Raw genomic sequence first — 15,422 nt, forward strand, 5'->3', positions numbered from 1 at the left:
AAGATGCCTATTGTCGAAACACTCAGGCTTAACGTTCATATTCTTTAATAAACACTCATGAAACCAGTAAGGGAAAGTTCTTAGTGCTTAACCTGTGTTTAAACTAGTGTTATGAATTAATTACTTCTACTTTTTTTTTTTACTATAACATATTTTAATACAAGCATTACAACTCTAAGATCATCACACTTACCTGTACGGCTTATCAGAGTTATGGATTCGTCTGTGGTTTCTGACACCCACGTATGTTGTACTTGTATAATCACACACATCACATCTATACTGTTTCTGGACTGAAGACTTATTCCCTAGACAAGGTATTTCAGAGTTTTAGCAATATGCTTTGATTACATTCAAATGACAGCATTTACATTCCACTGTAAGTGAATACTTATACCACACAGTATAACATTTCAATCAGGGCTTTCTCACTATTTAATAAAGTTAGTAAGTTGAAGTTTTAAAGTGGCTTCACAGGTTCTCCTCCATCTGGACTGTCAGCAGATATAAACTGAGTATCATCTGACTTGTAAACATAGATACATAGGCTTGGTTTCTACAAAACCTTGTACAAAATTCTGAAATACAATGAACTTGATGCCAGCAGCCCTGCTGACTGCGCAGCACCTGACTTAAGCAGATACACTGTTCATTTGAAAGGTGTTAGTCTAATCAATATTGGACATGTTGTCTTAAGGAAACACAGATTTGCCAACAAGTTATAATTGAATACTATAATCCAATATTATAAAGTATGGCTACAAAGCACAAATAACAAACTCAATACAAAAAGCCTAAAGCTTTTTCACTCTGTAGGCTTCCTTTGTTTGTAACTGTCAGCTATCAATGCAACAATGGAAGGAAAAGAAACTGCAAATTATTAAGTGCTACATAATATAATTCTATCTAGTAAAGTGACAGGTCACAAGCACAAAGGTTATGACTAACATGAACACGTGGCTCTCTGAAATCCAGGAAACACAGATCCAGTGGAAATAGGCCACGTTCCTAAACTCACTCTGCAAGAACAGAGCTGGCTAATTCAAATCAGAGTAAACCTGAGACAAAACAAGCCGAATAGCTTGATCATATGAACCTGCTCCTGGAGGTGTTTGACGCTTTCTTTACTCTGCTGCCGGCACACAGTCCACAGGCCACTCACAGCCCCACTGCTTTACACACAGAAACAAAGCAAGCGTGGAAGCTGAAGAAGGCTGAGCAGGAAGCTGGCTTAGGTAGAACACCAGGGCACAGAGAGCTAAGTAAAATGGGTGGCACAAAAGAAAACCCACACTGACATTTGAACAAAACAAAGGAAATCCTTAAGTTAAATTTAAGCTTTCTAAAACTGAAATTTTCTTTTGCTAATAACTACTTTTGCCAAGTAGAACAAAACGTCCTAATTTCCTGGAATAAATCTGTTACATTAATATACATACTAATCATAATTATAATGTGAGTATTGCTCTTAATTGGTAGGTTAAAAACTTGGACTTGATTATAAGTGGCACTGTTCCAAATACAGTTTTAAAAAAAACTCTGAAAAAATGAAGTGTGAAATATTGGATAATGGTTTGGTGTGAGAAATATTACAGATCAATGACAACTAATAAAAATGACAGATGGAAAAACTTAATATAGCACAGAATGAGAGCCTGTGCTACTTCAAGCAACTGTCTCCAATGGAAAGAAAATTGGATTTAAAGTTCAAAAACTTGGGTTGAGTCCTCGCTCTGCCACTTAGTACCCGTGTGATCACAGGCAAATTATTTTACCTCTTGAGGACTCAGTTTTCTCATCTACAAAATGGAAACACTAGGCCCTCCCAGCGTGGGTGAGCCCAGCAGCACTCTGTGGTTTCCTTCACCAGCGTCCACATGTCCTGCGTGCCGGCCTCGAGTCTGACTGCTCCCTGCAGGCAGGGATGCACCTGTTTTGTTTACACGGGATTCCAGGGCTTGGTGAATTGCAGGTTTACACTACAGAAGAATAAATTTCCTGAAGAAACACAAAATGAAGGTGCTCTGCCCGAGGCTCTATGAGAGCAGCCGTGAGCTTGCTCACATACCTGTCGGCACAGTGCTGTCTTCCTCACTGGGCTGGGGTCCTCAAAGACAGCGAGGCCTTCGCCATACTCCCAGCACCTAGCACAGTGTCCCGCTCAGCATGGGCACTCCATGCCTCTCAGCAGAACGAGTGTCTGAGGTGCCACTACACTGGACCTCTGAGTGGAAACCACGCCTTAAGTTCTCTGTGCTATCAAAGTGGGGAGACAGTGGGGACCACAGAAACACACATCCTCATTTGCTTAATAAGTTCACTAAATAGCTAAAGAAGTTTTAATGGGACATAAATTATTTTTACCTTCCTTGTGACCTAAAAACTTGTTCTTTGGCCTAACAACCAGGTTACTTTCTAAAGTTCTACTACTGAATTCATGAAGTCTCAGTATAGCTGTCCGTGTGCAGGAGGTTAGCAGTCATTAAACTGTTACACTACTGTGACAGAGAAAAGCAAATGGAGCCAAGCGGAAGGAAAAAAGGCAGGGCAAGCAATTTAAAACCCACACATCTAACCCTAAGAAACAGTCTGACTCAAAGAAAAGATGCTGCAAAATGGAATATGCTGGACAGATGCTAACGTAAAGCTCGAGCTGGTTATTTTATTCTGGAGCTGACATTTTAATCTTTTCTACTAAAATTGTGAGTTTTAATTGGTTAATCCATTTGCACAGCTTTAAATTATCGCTTTTGAAGATGGTGCTAGAAAAGACATATTCCACCACTAGTATTGACCGCAGGTGGTGCCACTGAGTCGTAGTTACTTTATTCCTTCATTAGGGATTTATGATCCAATGCTATCCAATGTTTTAATGTCTCCTTTAAAGGGGATATGGAAACATAATGAATTAAAATAAAAGGAGGCATTTAGGGCTATTTTGTAAAAAGGAAACAAAACTGTTTTAGCTCAGCCATCTACTGCAGAAACAGATGCTATGTCATAAACTCCTTTTGTTTTGGATAGTTTTACAGGGGTGACATCTGTTTGACAAGAGAATCTTGGTGCTACAGTGGTGTCAAATCAGTTCTTTCAGAAACATTCTAGAATCAGTTATGCTTTCTGGGGTATAATTTAATGAAGCATTATGGTAAAACATTTTACTCTGCAGTTGTTTCTAACTTTAATTCTTAGGAAATCTAAAAAGGAAAGTCACCCCAATATGTTTTATTTCCCATAAACACTATGTACCACACTTGAGACATTTAAAGTATATCAATTGAAGTGAGCTGATGCAAGAAAGCACAGCTTATTACACTTTATCCCTAATTCTCCGGATGTGGCATCCGCCTTTTCGTGGAACTCTAATTAAATCTTTTGATTCTAATATTCCTATTAGTAGAAACTTGGCCGACTGGTACCTAACTAGTACATAAAAAGATCTTGGTTTTTTTCTTTGTTTTAAAACAATGCAGATGAAATCTGGCAGTCATACTTGGATAGGAATAAGATCACGGCAGGAAGCCTCAGTTAAGGTTTGAGGTGGGGGCCTACCATCTGCAAAGGCTATGTTCTCACTGGGTCAACTGGTGCTGAATGAGGGAGGGGAGGCGTGCTTTCTACGCTGCAGCTTTCCCGGCTTGCTGGTATGTCACCTCAGGGTTTATGCTATACTTGGCTCTTGCAGGACAGCACAAATTTCAGTGTAACATCTACCTACACAGTTGAAGCTGAGTACTTACTAATATAGTATTTCATTTAGAATTCGGAATTTCCTTAGGAACAGACATAAGATTCACTCACATCCATAGTATAAAAATAGAAAAAAAATATGCAGCATTAGTACTGAAAATAACCCATATGACAACTAAGGGTATTTTTTTAACTTCATACGCTAGACAGTGAAGCCTATATAAAAAATGCACAGATACCTTCTGGAACACATCTTCCATCAGCTGTATCACTGGAAATTCTTGACTCACTAGAAGTGGCTATTGACAAGGGATCTGGAAGACTGTGTTGCTCTCTCTCATGGGTCCTCAGTTGACTCTAAAACATTGAGAGAAATTAATACATAATTTTCAATAAATATATTTGCACAGTGACTAGAAGGCTGTAGGAGGAATTAATTATTTTCATGGCCTAGTACCTAGAACACATTACCAAGATTTTAAAATCAAATGTGCTGGATGATAATTTGATATATTTGACAGTTTATGGAAAGAAATACACTAGGGAAATCACAACCTCATCAAAAAGACAGTTCCCCTTTTCGTATTCTCCTAAAGGAAGCCACCGCTATCTTAGGAGGTGTTGATACGTGGCACGTGCATGCTTACTGAACCACAAGAAGGCCCAGAGGATGAAAGAGCAGAGTGTTCAGAACAACTCAATACTTTCGGAAAAATAAATCCAATCACAGTTAACTGCTGGACTCCTATTAATTTCTGCTTGTGGATATCAACTAAAGGTGTCAGAGAGACCTAATCGGAACTGCTCCTCCAAGGATGTCTTCTTCCTCCACCTCACCCCCATGAGTCAAGAGTGCAACAGCAAAAGAAACTCCTGGAAACTTCTGGAACTTGCTTCTGCAGCCCATTTGGATGCACTATTTGTTTAGTGGCCTGAGGCCATTTCAGAATTTCATGAGGGCAATCCAAGTAGGTGGTGAATCTCAGACTCAAAGGCTTTTCTATTTCTGATTAGCTTTTTACCACCAGCTAGACCCCAACTCTGAGTAATTTGAGAGGGAAAGTCTACATCTCAGACCTATAGGATACATTTTTGACTTTTCAAACAGTTAACTGGCACCCTGAAGAAGAAAATTCTAAATCAACGATTCAATGAATGTGAGTTTCTTTCACAAAAACAGTATTTCATGCTGGTTGTTGCTTTTAAGGTAGCACGTAAGATGAAAATCACATCATTAAAGGAATCCTTGAAAGTCCCTTAAACTGCCCATGAAACAGAAGCTACGTGGTTCTACTTCCACTGTATTGTCTTTCACTAAGTCCAATACGGCCCATTTTTCTTTTTGCAATGATACAAATCACTGTTGGTTGTTTGTGCAGCAGTTGAAGTGAATGACTTGCATGGGGGGGGCCATGTAAGTTGAAAAATAGATATTTTTATGTTGATAATGCAGCATTAAATTTGTGTAAGTCAAATGTTTATGATGTCCCTCCACTATACATTCTCTTGTAATTCCCTTGTTATTAAAAATCAATACTTTTTAAAAAAGACAGACACACTAAAATACTAAGCGATAAACACAGAGGCTGTTAAGGCGGCAGGAAGTAGGGAAAAGAATCCTACACCAGAAATTCTGATGACCTAGATTTCCGTCCCAACCTTCATACTAATTAGTTGGGATCCCCTGGGCAAATTACCGTACTTTTCTGGGCCTCAGTTTCCTTATCTATAAAATGAGGTGGTTGGACTATGTCTACAAAGTTCCCTCCTTGCTCTCAAATCCTAAGGTTCTCTGATTGATTTCATGCCCCAGGGCTCACCTTATAATGAAAAGATTCTTCGCACTGCTTGCACTGGTATATTCTTGTTTTACAGTGGTTGATCATGTGGGTCTCCAAGTCTTTGCTGTTGTCAGCTATGTGCTCACAGATAGGACACTGATACGGCTGCCTCTGTCGATGGACTCGCAAGTGCTGTTTGATGTAGCCCTTGTTCCCACTTGCATAGTGACACAAGCGGCAGCGGTAGGGCCGATCAGCATGAGGGATGTACTCCACTACACTGCTTCCTGACAAACCTGGATCGCTGATGGGTTGGCATTGGGCATTATCCTGTAACTCTTTCAAAATGTCATCATCTGAAGCATTTTGGTCTGTCCTTTCCCTCAACTTTTCAATTACAGTGAGTAAGGACATGCTGATGCCTGTCTTTACTTGCCCATCTGACAATTCCTGCCTGCCTTCTGGGAGCGCAACCAAGGTAGAGCTGCTTTGGTTAAAACTAGTCAAGCCATCTGAAGAGTTTTTAAGTGGTGACATAATTTTAGAATATGCTGCCAATGTACTATCTACTTGCCTTTGTCCAGTATTTGGATCTAAAAGGTTTATATTCCCATAGTGCCCAAGGTTGGCTCTTGTTAGTTCTGCAGCCCTTATAGGCATCGTAACCAGGGCTTCTGCAGCTAATGAGTGCAGTCTAAGAGACTCAGAATTTGTCCTTCTTCGGCCTGGTGGGGCATTCTCGTCAGGAGCCAGTCCTTTACTTATTAACTCACTGTCTTTCTTCTCTGGATTGCTCCAGCCTATGATCAGCCCCCCAATATCAACAGTACATTTATCAGCACGATAAACTTCATCTCTTCCTTCACACCCAAGCTGGGCTTCTGTGGGGCTCAGGTTCTTCCCTTCTTCAATTTCAGCATTCATGAGGAAATGCTTCTGTGAAAGAGTTTCTTCAGCATTTGGCAAACGCTCCACTATCACGTTGACATGACCTTTTTTATTTGGGCTGCTGCTGATGATTTTCTGTGCTGATGAAAGTAGGCTATCAGCAATCAGATTCTCCTCCACATCAGAAATCACCTCCAGCATTTCTTCCTCATTAGTGTCAAGGGTAACTGACTGACTTAGATGAACTCCCCCTTCTGCACTCTGTTCTAAAGGAGACGAGGATGATAACGGTTCTGAGCTGCAAATCTGCACTTGCACTGATGGCCCGTTGTGGATACTCAGTTCATTGTCTCCAATAGCAATGACTACTGCATCAACCCCTCCAGGTGCGGCAGCCACTGAAGAATCCAGCAAGCCCAGGGGCTCATTTTCATTTTCAAAAATTGGATAGGAGCAGTCAACCTCCCCAGCATGTTTCCAAGCATGTGTTTTCAACATTCTCTGCTGGCCACAAGTATAACTACAAAACAAGCATCGATACATGCCATACTGTTCATATGCATACCATTTCCTCCTACCCACTTCTGTCATGGACACAGTTTGGGCATTATGAGCTTGTGGCTTGTCCAGACTTACTGGGACGTCAGGAGTGCTGTCATTATTTCTCTCCGTGGTTCTCTGACACAAGGAGTTGGCGGGGCTTACGCACTGTTGGGCTTTGGGTTGAGTGTGACTGCTGGCATTGTTTTCATGGTCATTTACCACGTGAGCTTCAAGTTCCTCTTGGCTTTTAGATGTAATATGGCACTCTGAGCACATTAATATCACTTCATTCTGCTGACCATGCTGCTTGATATGATCTTTTAACACAGAAAAAGATGATGACAGAAACTTACAAAGGCTACACTGGTAAGACATAGCCTTCCCATCATTCTGGGCAAGAGAGTCAGGGGTAAAATGTATTTGCGACATCTCAGCCCTTCTAATATCAGCAGCAGACGACCGGGTTACTTTAGCTGGAATCTCACAAAGTTCTTGGTTTTCAAGAGAGTGCATTGCAGCACTTGAACGTGAGCGTTTTTTCCCAATTAAAAGACATTTTTGTGACTTTTCATGCTCCACTATCTTGCTTAACTTCTGGATAACATGGATTAATGGATCTGTTTTAGCTTTTCTTTGTTCATCAATTTCCAGTGATGAACTGATGACAGTTTCAGCAGTCAGTATAGCCTCCTGTTCTCCAATATCTGGCACCAACATGGCAACAGTGCTGCTTTCTTCCATATCTAAAAAGGATAATATACAACAGAAAGAAATACCAGGTTACACGGTAATTACAGGTATATAATTCAGGAAATATAAACCAATCTTAGTATTTTCTAACCTGGGAACTCCATATCAATATATCTTGCTTCTCCCATAGAGACCTAAATTGTTCAGAATTTCTCTTGGGAATGGTATCTCCTATCAAGACTGATGATACAGATCTTTCTATCCTTCATCTCTTTCTTTGGAAACGACTTTAACAACCTGCATCTCCTTCTTCCTTCACTTTCTTTGCCCTAGACATCTAGCTAGACCCAATCAATACTCCCCTTTTTTTGCACAATGCCAAAACAAATGACTCTTGTTCCTTGACTGAAGGAAGATGGCCATTCCCAGGGCATGTGAAACCACCTCAAGTTACTATGAAATACCATCTGTAAAGCCAATGCATGACTCACACAATTCTTGAGAGGCAATTTCTTACACCAAATGTAATTGTAGTTTTATTATTAAAATCATAAATTTCAGGGTTCTTTCTCCCCAGATCTTTGGACCTGTGAAAATACAGTCACGTAACCTATTGTAAGGGCACAGTGAACTCTGAGTAGTGCTATGCAAACGAAACTACATAACAGCAACGATCCAGTTCCTTCTCGTACTTCCTTTATCTTCCTGAAGTTAAACCACAAACTATGCTGTGGTTTTTTCCAGAGGTCATATTAGTGGTCAATTATTACTCACACACACATACATATTTTTTTTTCTGAAAGGGAAAGGGGTATCAGAAAAGGAAAAAATTGATATCCTAGTTGTGTTTCCAGTCTCAATATGGACAGAGTCCTGAGAAGGGTTATCTGCAGGTGCCGGCAATGTGTTATGGCCAAGGAAGTCACTAAACATAAAGGACTCCCAATATCTTTCAGTCTCAAACTTGATTACTCTATCTCCTGGCAGTACTTTCATTTCAAACATTTCCTTTGGCTTAAAGTGAGATTAATTTGTTGACTTGGATCAGATTTTTAAGTGTAGGCTTTTTTCCAGCAACAAGTTTTGTTTTTCCACATTTTAGGTGCATTCTGGGATCTTACTCACAACATTCAATAAATGCCAGCAAATTTTTCGTGGCACTAGCTACAGACCATAGCCCATACTATTCTTAAATCTCAGTCAGAGGCTCTGAATTCTTATTTCAGGAGGTGAATCACGGCTCCTCTTCCCCCAGGGGACTGAATCGACATATCGGGGCCCTGGAGCCCCTGCCAAGATCACACCTCCTCCCAGACCCCCCAGTGCTCTGACCTGCCTCAGCGCCAGTTCTCCCAGGTCAACTCTCGGCAGCAGTTATAGCTTTTCCTCTCTTACTTCTACTCTTCCTGGCACACTACCTTTCTAGATCCAGGTCCACATCAGGCAAAAAGGCCAACAGTTTACTCTCGGCTTCCTTAGGACCACTTCTTCCCTCCTTCCTAACACCGTGCCCTACGTGATCAGCTTTTTTCTCTTTTCCACTTCTGACCACACTCATGGCAGGGCACGCCTTCCACAGTCATTACAACACATGACAGCTATCCCAGCTCCCAAAGCCCAGTGGTCCTTTAGCCACTCTCTCCCCTTAACAATCTAAGGGCATTACCGCTCAAAAGACTAGTTCCTTCAATCTTTCTCAAGTAGGATGAACAAAAGTGTTTTTAAATTTCTACATTCAACCTTAAGTCACTAAAAGAGGGGACCAGTGGGGGAACAATTTGTTTCCTTAGAAAAATCCTTTGTGACTTCCTAAGTCACCTTATTGCCTGAGAATTCCACATCTTTAGGCCAAGGGGAGCTGTGGCTCTTCCTGTGACTACTGATTTCCTTTTAGGGTCATTCACTTAAGGCTTTCTTTCAGTTCAATTGTTAAACGCAAATTAGTTAAGTAATAGTTAATGATAGGAGTCCCTGCACATTCAGTTTCTTGCACAAGATTTGGTGCTCTCCTACAGATCTATGGCCTCCTTCCCCAGGAAACAGGACATCCATGTAGGCTGATTGATAATCTGGAGGTTAACAAGTGAATATTTGCTCAGCAGACTCTGCATACCCACAGGGTTACAAAGGTGACTCAGATTATCCTTTTTCTACTTAATGATACAATAGGAGGGAGACAGAGCAGTGCAAATTGCTCCCTGTGGATATTTCACTGTGTACCTTAAAAAGAAAGTGGAAGGAAGAAGGGGAGGAGTTCATTTTATCTCAAGCAAAAGACTAATACAAAAGACTCTGACAAAACATTCAGATTTTTAAAGCTGTGCCTGCTCAGGCATTAAGAGCTAATGGAAATTTGCAGCAGATGCTCCAATTTTCCCTGAACATTTATGTAAGTATCTCATTTTAGAGGCTGCAGACATTTGGGGATAAGTACAGAAATGGAAGCCATAAAACAGATATGACAACATAAAATACATCAAGAAACACCTGAAAAACCAGTTTGAGTCCATGTGGCAAATCAATGTACAAGTTAAGTCTCACTAAAACAAAGTCTCTTAAAAATGTTAGATAAACAGTTCATAGTAAAGTATACACAGGAAGTAAAGTTGACCTCGTGGCCAACTCTTCAAATTTTCACAAAACTTTCACTTTGGCCACTGAGGTACATATATATGGGATTGCATGTCGAGTGAAGGAAAATTTATTTGAATAAAAGGGACAAAAATAAGGAGTACAAATACAATCCCAGTGGCTCAATAATGATGACAACATGGATTACAATAATCTGCATGCTATCCATGGCCTCCAAGAGTTCAATGGAAATGCAACTTTACATTGGGTGGGTGGAGAGGGTAGGGATAAAGTAAGAATGGCAAATTTTGTAGCTGAAGTTGAGTGATGAGTACCTAGGAGTTCATGATACTATTATTTCTACTTGTGTAAATGTTTAAAATTTTTCTTAACAAAAAGTTACAGAAAAAATTCTGTGCAGGGTACCAAGCAAAGTACCAGGAAGAATCGAAAAAATTTTAAATTCACAGTACTCATGGTTTAAAACTGAGCTGAGTGGATAAGATAAATATATTTGGAAGTTAAAAAGAATTAACAGCTTTTAAACAATGCAATAGTACATAAGGTAAAACAGTCAGAAGGCAGCAGTCAGTGACAAAATCCTAACAAAGACTAAGAGCTCTTTTTGGTCTAGGAAGGTAAGCAAAGGCTTCTGGAAGAAGTAAGATGTACACTGTATTCCAAAAGATGAGCACACCAGATGTCAGCCATTTCTCCCTCTAGAGTCACTGTCTCCTCTTCTGCACTCTACTCTCTGTCCCAGGAGGGAGTATAGCATCAGGCTCCCAAACCCTGTGGTTTCTGGTTGAGTTGCGCCAATGGGAAGCCATGACAGGAGACCAGAGGGAGGCAGGAGAGTGAGATCAGGAGATTCATTTCCCCAGTTTCATCCCTCCAGGTCACCTCAAATTGGCCACGTTCCCCAGTAGAAAGCCATTCTCTCCAGGCAGGCTGCTCTACCAGACTCTCGTGGTTCTGGGACCTCTCCCTTCTCCCGATCCTGCTAGCTCCAGATATACAAGGCCTACACCTTTATTAGGAGTATCTCTGTAAATACATCCTCCTTGAATTATCCTAATTAGGGTGTGCTATTGGCTTTCTTGGAATTCTGTTGACACAATGGTAAGACTAACAAGGAAAGTAGCCATAACTATTATACTTTCAGAAGCAAGAATAGGCATGCTATCCAAGGGTTAGTGAAAAGATCAATACGGCTCAATAGTAAGGTTTACAAGGAAGAGGAAAGACAAGAGGCATCACAAAACAGGGTTTCTTGTTTGGAATCTTTAGACATAACAACATTAGACCAAATATATTGAATTGTTACAAATAAATAAATAAAAGTTGTATCCCAAACCAGAAAAGTTTTACAGCCTTTTCCAGTGCATCTCAAATTTTTCCAAGACAACAGCATTCCACAGACAAAAGCTTACAATTAATGTCTTTCCCAAGAAAAGAGTCAAATTATTTCAGTTGTCTTTAGTTTCCTATAATTTGCTATTTGGTTTATTTGTATATCTAGTTAGTTTCTTCCAGTTATAGCAGTATGATTATCCTAAGTAAAATCAACTTGAACAATTCGTGTGGGCCTGGAGAAAGGCTGTAATTTTCTGTGTATATACAAAGACAGTTCAATATGGTATAAAGAACCTTTTCTTTCAGACTAAGGATTTGTTCTTTCCAAACTAGAAAAAAATTGTGCTATAGAAGTAATGGCCAATTCCCCATTCTTCTAAATTATCGTAATTCTAAAATATAAACCTTTATTTTACTCCAGCCAAAAGACGACATGGGACATAAGCTCATGGGTCCCTCTCCTAGAATGCCCTCAGTTAGCTGTGTGACCTTAGGCAAGTCACCGTTTCTGTGGCTTTTAGATTCCTCAGATGTAAAATAAGAGTGTGGTGCTGGACGAACTTTCATGTTCCTGAATTATAAACCGTATATAAAAAATCACCTGGCAACTGCTTACATATTATTTATAGATTTATCTTACTAATATCAGCCATAATTTATTTGAATTAAAATCTCCTTAGCTTAATGTAATTCTTAATTACCACTAAGAAAAATAACTGAGTATAAATATCACAAGTATATGAATTTCATAGTCTAAAATTTCTTAGCTGGCATCTAGCCTGAGAGAATATTCTAATTTGGCAGCTGCAGTTAAGACATAAGATCTAACTAATGTTAACCAATATTCAGATTTAACATTTATTGAGCACCGACAATGTGCTGGACACACTGTGTGCCCAAACAGTGCTGGAGACTATGAAAATGAGTGAGAGGAAATCCTTGCCCCTGAGGTCTCATAGTCCAGGGAGCAGTGTGAAGATTTAGTGTATTACTCACATAATTCCTGGTGATATTAACCTCTTTTTTTGCACATGAGGAATCTGAGGCTCACTGATATAAAGTAATAACTGGCTGAAGCATTGGAATCTAGGCATGATTCTAAATCCATCCTTCCTCTTATTTTCTTCTTATTTCTCAGTGAGAACAAAAATGTATAAAGTAACAACACCGAAAAGAATAACAGCCCCCTACAGTCAGGCTGTATCAAACACGTTAGTGTGTTGATCCTCATAACTTTTTGGGACAGGCTAGGTGGGTGTTACACAATTCTACAAATAAGGAAACACTCAGTGCAATTTAAGTGACTTACCCAAGGTTACATGGCTGTTAAGTGGCAGAGCCAGTGTCTTTCAAATCAATTCCTGAAATTAATACAGTCCCTTGGATCAATCTTCAAAATCCAGCTGTGGCCAAGAATGAAAGTATACAGTATCAAACATTTCTCTTTTTGGTTAAACAAAGTAATGATTTTTTTTTTTGGCAGTGAAAAATTTCCTGATAATCTATGTGAAAAAGAAATTCAGAGGAATGTTCATGTAACCCACTTACGTGAGGCAAATTTATATAACTTATCTAACAAGTAGACTTCAGGATTTTGTGCAAGTCAGAAAGTACAGCTCTGGAAACTTCTCCCAATAATGGTGTACTTTGTTTTAGCTCAGACTTTATCGAAAGGACTAAAAATACTACTGGTTTTATTGATACCACTTTCTAACGAATAAGGAACAATAAATAGTATATTGTTATCTTAATCTTAACCAAAAATACAATCTAAGGGATGATTTTGCAAACTTCAAACAGTTCTACAAGCACAGGAGGCTGAATGGCAGCATGAAAAGATAGGACACAGCAGACTGACCTATACATCTTTTAATGCAGTTTCCCGCCCTGGTGCCACATTTCTTTGCTACTGTTTCTTTCACTAGCCAGAATGAATCTTTTAGATCAAAGACCGCTTATTCATTTCACCTAGAATGCAACTATCTTATCGATTACGGTTAAGTAAATAGTCCACTGCCAGGGTGGAGAGCATGTCTTTGGTCCTCCGAAGTTAATTTTAAACGAGTTAGTGAGGTAAAGGAATGAAGGGCCAAGCTTTCTCTTGTAATCAATAACGCAACCCATACACTGGGTCAGAGCGGAGGACCGGAGAAAGCACAAACTCAAGGTGATAAATCCAGTAATTGCCTGGTAAGAGAGATGCACACTGATAGCAAATTACACCCCACAGCACTAACGAAAAAGATCGCCTCCAGGCTGGATGGTGGCCTCGGCCGAATTAATCATCCAGGCCTTCCACACAAACCATTCACTCCCATGCCCCCAGGTCTTAAGAAGTAGGAGCTTTTCCCAGTGAGCTCGGGGATCTCGGGGGAGCTCATTTCATCTCAGGGGTTCGCAATAGGTGCAGGGGGCTGGGGCTGCTTTTCTGTACTCGCTTTTTCTACACGAAGCAATGTGGCTCGAGGACGGGGACGGTGGGGGTCGAGAAAAAGTAATCGAGAGAGGCGGTGAGGACGCCGTTCTCGGCTCCATCCCGACGGGCCCGGGCGGCTTCCCCTCTGCAGAGGGCAAGGGGGCAACGCCTCGGCGGGCCTGCCCGCGGACCGCGCTGGTGACAGGACGCGCGGCGCGGGGCTTCCCCCTCCCCGGGCGGCGGGCAAGCCCGGGGGCTCCGCGAGCCTTGCCATGGGCGGCAGCGAGGACCGAAGCGGGACACGGAACTTGCGGCGTGTGGCGAGCTCCGGGCGGGCGCCGGCAGAGGCCCGAGGGAGGGCGCACATGGCCGGCGGCGGCGCTGCGGGCGGGCGGAGGGGCGGCCCCGGGGCGCGGTACCTGCGGTCGGGCGGCGGCTGCTGCGTCCGCGAGCCTCCGTGGGCCGGCCGGGCGCCTGGCCGTGCCCTCGCCCTCGTCCTAGCCCACCTCTCTCCCGGCTCTTTTCCCTCTTTTCCCCCGCTTTTCCCCTCCTCATCCGGAGCTCCAAAATGGCGGCGCCGGGCACGGATCACGTGAGCCACGGGCAGGTCAGGTGACCCGAGTGGCGGGCGGCGGGGGCGGGGCGAGGCTCAGGCCCCGCCCACGGGCATCCCGGGGCTCCGGGGCGAGGCTGGCCCGGACGAGGTAGCCTCCCGGCTGACGGCAGTGGCCCGTCCTGGGCGGGGTTCGGGCGTGGCTGGCGGGCTCTCAAGGCCTGCGCGGTGGCCTCTCGGTGGTCGTCTGGGGTCGAAGTCAGAGTATGATCACTTGCAGTCTCCCCACGTCGCCCAAATCTGCTTCATCACTCCGTCCCCTCCCGAATTGGCTTTCAACAATGGCCACTGGCCTTCTTTTCAGCCCTGTGCTTCCGAATTTGTTACTGCTTTGGTTGGGCTACCCTTTTTGCGTTGTTCTTGGCTAAAATTTAGAAGTCCTTGCTGGATTCATGGCTGGACTTCAGATGTGTCTGGCGAGGGGCAGAGCTGGCCCTGGGAAATCTATTTGTTTGGGAGACTGAGAGTTTTCAGGGAAAGAACTCCTCCTAGGGATGGTGGGGCCTGACTTGGCAGCTTGTAACTACCTCTGTGGGTAACACAACCTCAGTCTTCTGAGGGCACCATAGTGTTTGTCATTTGGATCTGTTTCATGACATACACATTATAAGCAGCCTGTTTTGGTTCCCCTGCTAACAGAATAAAATCCAAAGGGAGTGAAGCATTTCACCTAACTTGACCAAGAGTGCTGGACAGTTTTAGTGTATTAGGAACTACACAGCAGGGCGCTGGGGTCTAGACCCAGTAGATAGGCCACCAACAGTAGGAAAGGAGTAAAACTGAAGATTCTGGTCACAGTAAGGACTGGACCTGTTCATTGAGATACCTCTCAGCAATTCCGGCTATATTTAGAGGCCTTTGTAGCAGGCTGGGC

General features: G+C 42.2%; 1 protein-coding gene across 9 annotated transcripts in view; it reads right to left on the reverse strand.

Moving 5' to 3' along the window:
* ZNF507 (zinc finger protein 507) overlaps positions 1-14,498 on the reverse strand; it is a 57,156-nt gene extending 42,658 nt beyond the window's left edge. For 8 of the 9 annotated variants that reach the window (XR_006891622.1, XR_006891621.1, XR_006891623.1 and 5 more), the window contains exons 1-4: positions 14,355-14,498; positions 5,511-7,645; positions 3,930-4,047; positions 194-308 (exon numbers count right to left, since the gene is read on the reverse strand). Coding sequence is in view for 2 of the 9 variants with exons in the window: in XM_046682998.1 (XP_046538954.1) it covers positions 194-308; positions 3,930-4,047; positions 5,511-7,645; positions 14,355-14,490 (2,504 nt within the window). In the remaining 7 variants the exon portion in view is untranslated. Of the gene's footprint in view, positions 1-193; positions 309-3,929; positions 4,048-5,510; positions 7,646-12,828; positions 12,923-14,354 lie in introns of all 9 variants that reach the window. The other variant, XM_046682999.1, reaches the window with a different exon arrangement.
* Positions 14,499-15,422: the final 924 nt, after the last annotated feature.

This window comes from Equus quagga, chromosome 13 (genome assembly GCF_021613505.1).
Source record: "Equus quagga isolate Etosha38 chromosome 13, UCLA_HA_Equagga_1.0, whole genome shotgun sequence".
NCBI lineage: Eukaryota > Metazoa > Chordata > Mammalia > Perissodactyla > Equidae > Equus > Equus quagga.